This window comes from Empidonax traillii, unplaced genomic scaffold, assembly GCF_003031625.1.
Source record: "Empidonax traillii isolate 1590-97213 ecotype Southwest subspecies unplaced genomic scaffold, ASM303162v1 scaffold894:size250998, whole genome shotgun sequence".
NCBI classification, from domain to species: domain Eukaryota; kingdom Metazoa; phylum Chordata; class Aves; order Passeriformes; family Tyrannidae; genus Empidonax; species Empidonax traillii.
In genome coordinates, this window is record NW_020956087.1 from 5,805 (window position 1) to 12,294 (window position 6,490).

The 6,490-nt window shown below is 36.5% G+C and overlaps 1 protein-coding gene across 1 annotated transcript in view; it reads left to right on the forward strand.

Annotated features, from left to right (window-relative positions):
- The first annotated feature begins 258 nt into the window (after nt 1–258).
- LOC114067305 (neuroligin-4, X-linked) overlaps nt 259–6,490 on the forward strand; it is a 15,893-nt gene continuing 9,661 nt past the window's right edge. Inside the window, exons 1-2 of the mRNA XM_027902629.1 lie at nt 259–470; nt 2,331–3,120. Coding sequence (XP_027758430.1) covers nt 266–470; nt 2,331–3,120 — 995 coding nt within the window. The 5' untranslated portion in view covers nt 259–265. The remainder of the gene's footprint in view (nt 471–2,330; nt 3,121–6,490) is intronic.

Below are 6,490 nucleotides of genomic sequence, written 5' to 3' on the forward strand. Positions count from 1 at the left end.
TGTTACAGGAATGTTTCATAAAGGAAATAGTGATTCTTCATAAACATGACCTCTGCAGTAGGGAAAAACAAACTAACGCCAAACAGCATGAGAATAAGTTTCACTGCCTGTTCTGGAGACATTTAACTAGGACTATGACCTTTAAAAAAAAAAAAAAAAAAAAGAAAAAACAAAGGGAAAAAAAGCGCAGAAGATGAAAGGATGGGAAGATGTGTTATGAATATGTAGATATCCTGTAGCTAACTCTGTCTCATGAACTAAAGTTATGGGGTTTTGCCTTATAGGTTTTTTAAGTACGGGGGACCAAGCTGCAAAAGGCAACTACGGATTGCTTGACCAAATCCAAGCTTTACGCTGGATTGAAGAAAATATCGGATCCTTTGGAGGAGACCCAAAAAGAGTTACTATTTTTGGATCTGGGGCAGGAGCTTCCTGTGTCAGTCTCCTGACACTCTCCCACTATTCAGAAGGTAAGCACAGCACTTTTTTTTTTTTTTTATCCTTCTAGTGTCATGAAAATGGCCGTATGAGGTAGGCTGAATTAGAATTACATGAGGTCTGTAATTTTTGTAAAATATCTACTAGTTAGTATTATGGACTTGTATTCGTCAACGTAAAAATATATTTATAGGGCAAACTAAATGTTATTACAGCATAAATCTCATGCAACAAATGCCATGGGCAATATACTTTTTTCTAGTTTTATCAACAAATTCCACTGGGTCTCCTGTCAAAGAAGTTGCCCTAATTAAAATGGAAGAGAGCAGTGACCTTTTTGATTTTTTACACACTCTTGGCTGCACTTCCAACATATATTTAGATGCTTTCTTTACTTAATAATAACATAACTCAAGCTTATTAAAAACTGTATTTAACTCCCCACAAAAACTGTGTGATCCCACACAGTTTTCTTAAGATTTTGGTAAGTGAGCTGTGGGATTTCTACCCTTAACACTTCACCCCGCTAAAAAAGAAAAAAACAACAAGCACCAAGAATGTTCAGCAGGAGTACCAAATAATAAATATTCATGTTGATAAGACCAAATCTACAAAGAATTTATAAAAGAAGACAACATGAAATTATCTATTATATTTATAAGTCCGTGCCATTTTTATCACATCAAAACAGACAGGAATTTGTGACAGAAAGCTAAGCCCTAGCAAACAGTTACAGAGGGTGATTGGTAAACACCCCCCCATTTTGAAACGCATACCATTGTGCTTGACAGTTCAGTCAGCTGATACAAATAAGAGTGCAGTGGATAAATCAAGCAGATGGAACCATGAAAAACTTAACTGATCAAATAATTGAAATTTTCTTGTATGTGCATTAAGTAACCATCTCAAAGGTATATCAACAACAAAACCCACATGCTTTTGTAGCTGTTGCTCTCTTTGACATTTTGAGAGCTTAACAGTAGAAATCATGTCAAGAAGACATCCAAGCATTTAATTTTAAATATAAAATAGGCCATTCTAGTGGTCTTACCAGAGAAAAAGAGATGGGGCAGCTTCACCAGTAAGCTCCCATTGCTTTTTCTGTGCTCTGACACAAAGAAGCTTTTCAGATCAGATTTTCAGTACTCTTTTTATTAGTACACATAAAGAAACCAGTTAGAACTATTGAATCTCATCTCACTCTCTTTCAAAAATATTTAAATATATTTTTGTTCAACATATAGGCAGTGCTAATACACACATGCAAAATTCAACATGTAGGTAGTAATAACATATACACACAAAACAATAATAAAAACATTAAATGGTAGCAAAATTTTCTGAGTAGAAGATTCAAACCTATTAAAAAAATCTGTTTCAATAAAAGCAGTTTAAGTTATATGATGCATGACTTCTGTGAAGGAAATTAGACTGTGTAGTTTTCATTTGACCTTTAAACTACTGAAAGATGCATTTATGAGTGTCATTTACATGGCAAAGACGATATGATTACTTGTAGCTGCCAATCCTTTAAAGAAATTTTCACAGAACTACAACTGTGGCAAAGCCAGGGGACTTCCATCACAGATGCAAGAAATCTGCAGTATAAGCACGAGCTGAAACAGCAACCTGAATCCTTCATGCTTTATGTGTGTGAGCACCAAGAACATGAGAGATTTTAATTAGTAGCTTATTTGAGATAGTATAAAAAGAGAGTAGTGGTTAGGATCTATGGAAATTGAATAGAAATTTTGGTTTATGCATTCTTTAGTGATTGTATAATCAGAGCTTTTTTGGCTTTGTAAGAAATGCTTTTAATTTTTTTGATTTTTTTATACGCATATTTTCTAAATGTCTAATTGGATTTGTATTTAAACAATTTGCACCTGCAGGTTTGTTCCAAAAGGCAATCATACAGAGTGGAACAGCCCTGTCCAGCTGGGCAGTGAACTATCAGCCTGCCAAGTACACTCGGATATTGGCAGATAAAGTGGGCTGCGACATGCTGGATACCACTGATTTGGTTGAATGTCTTCGGAATAAGAATTACAAAGAACTCATTCAACAGACCATCACTCCAGCCACGTACCATATTGCCTTTGGGCCTGTGATAGATGGAGACGTGATTCCAGATGACCCTCAGATTCTAATGGAGCAAGGGGAATTCCTTAACTATGATATAATGCTGGGCGTGAATCAAGGGGAAGGTTTAAAATTTGTGGATGGAATTGTAGACAATGAAGATGGTGTTTCCCCCAATGATTTTGACTTTTCTGTCTCCAATTTTGTGGACAATCTTTATGGTTATCCAGAAGGGAAGGATACACTGCGAGAGACCATTAAATTCATGTACACAGACTGGGCAGACAAGGAAAACCCTGAAACAAGACGGAAGACCCTGGTTGCTCTTTTTACAGACCACCAGTGGGTTGCTCCAGCTGTTGCTACTGCTGACCTGCATGCCCAGTATGGATCTCCAACATATTTCTATGCATTTTATCACCATTGCCAAAGTGAAATGAAACCCAGCTGGGCTGATTCAGCTCATGGTGATGAAGTCCCTTATGTGTTTGGGATTCCTATGATTGGTCCCACAGAACTGTTCAACTGCAACTTTTCCAAGAATGATGTCATGCTCAGTGCAGTGGTTATGACATACTGGACTAACTTTGCCAAAACTGGGTAAGTGTGACCCCCAGCATTCCTTTCTGTTGATAGCATACTTCTAAAATAGTCAGTACCCCATTGCAGTGGCCTCAAACTATGATTTTGCAGTAGTATTATAGAACTGTTTACATTAAGAAAGCAGGTAAATGGGGCTTATTCATATTTAATAGATTTTTAATTAGTGTGTTCCCTCAAACTATTTTCTTTCAGTAGCTCAGTGAGAATAATAATGCACCATACTTTTGGTTCAAAAGCTAGGATAATTATTAAGACAAAAATCATGTCTCAGAGAAAAGGTGGCTCACTAAGATATTGAAAAATCAGAGGCAACATGTCTGCCACTTGAAGAAGGAACTTTCAGGCAGATAGCACTTATCTTCTACAAAAGAAAGGAAGTTCTTGTTTTTCAGTGACCTTCACAGGGATGAGGACTCAGGGAGAAATTAGAACAGAAAGGCAGACACTAGAAAATTTTTTTCCCTCTGAGGGCTATAATGGCAATAATAAGTACTTGACTGGAATGAAGAAGAGACTCAGATAAAAATTTTGCTTTGAGAAGGTTAAAAATTTAAATTAGTTCTGCTTAAAAAACAAAATAAAGACATCAATGTTTTGCTGAAATAGTGTTGTAAACATCAAGGAAAGAACCCTCAAAGCAGCCTAATCTGTGAACACTATTAATAAATTCTGTTCTCTTCCTATAGCATTCCTTTAAAGAGTATTGCAGTGTTTTTCTCGAGCAGCAAGGGCTTTTTTGTTAACCTTGAGTCTTTGGTACTGAATTAAAAGCAAGATACTTGTGGCACAAAGGAGCTGTAAATCTTTTCACTGAACGTTTAATGGTAGGATTGGGCTCTGGAAGCTGCAGCTTTACTGCACTGCAGTGAACAATGTGCAGCTATATAAGAAAAACTCAGAGGTGCACATTGTGAAACACTCAGAGGCTTCAGCCCTTGCTACCTTTAATGAATCCAAATGACGTTCAAGGGAGAGGGATTTTGCTGTCTCAAAACAACCTCAACTGTGAATAGAGTAAAAACCAATCAAATGCTTCAGGTCAGTTTACAAGGCAAAAAAAGCATTTGTTGGACCACGTTAGGTAAACAGGTTCTTTTGCATACAGAAATCTCACAGTTCAACAAAAGTGAATGAACTCTGTAACATTTAGATGTATTTGGCAACAAGAAGTCATCAGTACTGGGATGGGCAAACATCATGATGAAATCTTGGTTTATGGACAGAGAATGCTCAGTGCTGGCTGTACCACATACTCAGAAAAATTATGATACTGTCAGGTTTTTTTATTTTTGTGGATGAGGTGCCACATGTACATAAAGTATACATAATTGGAATTCTAATGGAGATGCAAGATCCCCACAGTCTAACTATTGTTTACAATTACTTTCTGACTATTCCCTGTATATTAAAAAGTTTTATTAAGCAGTTTTTGAGGCCAACAGGAGCTTCTCACAGTCCCAGCTGCCACCATTACTCATAGCACTTTTCAGCTGTTGCTACTTGAAAGCTAATTCCAGCAGGTTATACCCAGTTCTCTAGTTATGAAGACATTGTCATACTATACCTAAAGGCAAAAAAAGTTCTTTGGGAGACCCATTAGTCATTTCTGAAACTTTCCCATTGTGGATGAGACAGGAATGGAGTATATATTCTATTACAGACTCACTCCGTTATAGACAGTCTGAAAGATGTGTCATTAGAAATGACCTCTAGCTGTAAAACTTGTTTTCACAAGGAAAGGAAAAGAGCAACACAACACATATTACCGTAATGGATTTTTTTTTTGTTTATATGAACAATGATTAATTTTTCTGAAGAGTACAAGAAAATACTTGGAGGTAAATAATTTCTTAGAGATTATATTTGCTATGAATCTCTGGTTCCTCCAATGGAAAAGAGAAGGTTTTAGCACCTCAAGCCTAGAGCAAAGAGGATCTCTGGAGTAACCATTCTCCTCTCTACTCACTCACGTGCAATCTGGAATCTGTGACTCAGGTCCTCCAACTCTCAAAAAGATATAGTTCAAGACTGCATTGTTGGGGGATCTGCTTTGGGTTCTCCCTCCTCCCCCCCATTTTTAATTGATCATTTCCTGTCCTTATTCTGATAGAGCTTTTCTTGCTGTGTGTTTGTACCCATGGCAACACATATAAAAAATCTGTTAACTGAAAGATTTTATTATTCCACATTTCCCTGTACGTGAGCCTTGAACATTAAAACTGCAGATATATTTATTTAATTTAAAAGTCTCTGAGACTCTTCTAATCTTGATGATTCTCCCGCAGAGACTGCATCCTAAGGAATTTATTATATAATTATGGCTCAGGTAGTTCATCATTCTGAGAGACTGTGTTAGGCTTTTAATGACATGCCACCCGTTCCTAAAAAAAGACACATTGTTTAATGGGCCTACTGAAAAGGATGGGTTTGGAGGGCAGGTCAGTCTTATAAAATCACAACATAAGGCTTTTATTGTGTTTAACTTTGAAGTCAGTTACTGAAGCTAGCAAATAGGAGATGACAATGAAGGTGTTTAATGGCAGATACTTCGTGCTTGAAACTAATGCCTTGAAATTGCATTTTGCTAATCTTTCATTCTCTACCTTTCTATGACTCTTTTATTGTTATTTCTGTTATTATTATTAACAATCTTTTTTTTTGCCTTTTCAAAACTTTATTTCTAACATGCCTTAGAAAAAGGACAAATTTTTCAGAGTGAGTGTGCGATAATACATTTGGAATAAAAAAATGACATGAAAATATAGCTTTTAATTCCACTATGGGCAGAATTATATGTGATAGCTTCATTAAGAGGTGCACTTAGAGCTTCAGTCTGCTGCCAGTAGTACTATCTTAACTGTAATGGTAATTTTATGTGCTAAGTGTTCTGTTTGTTAGGGCCATGTTCCCTCCTTCGCAGATACATCACCAGGGGGAGAGTGAACAACATGAGGGGTTGTGTGCCAGTCCTTCACAGATACTCTGTCAGCTACACTCTTGTGAAGAAGGATTTGAAGTTTCACAGACTATATACAAAACCATGCTGTCATTAGAGGCATCTATCAGGTTTCTAAAAATTGCCGTCTTTGTGAAGAATTACAGTTTTCTATTTTTACTCCCATTCATCCAGCTCTACCTACGCTGCTATTGGGAAAGATAAAGGTCTAAATGATATATCCTTGTTTTCTTTGTACTTCAGATAAAAACTCCAGAATTATTTTACTGCCGTTGATTCTGAAGCACAAACCTGCGTACATTTCTGAGTCATTAAGAACGTCTATGTTTTATATTCAGTTTGGTTCTCTAAGGGAAGGCATGATTAGACTTACAATTATAAAAGTATATTTTCAAATCAATTCTCAGTGAA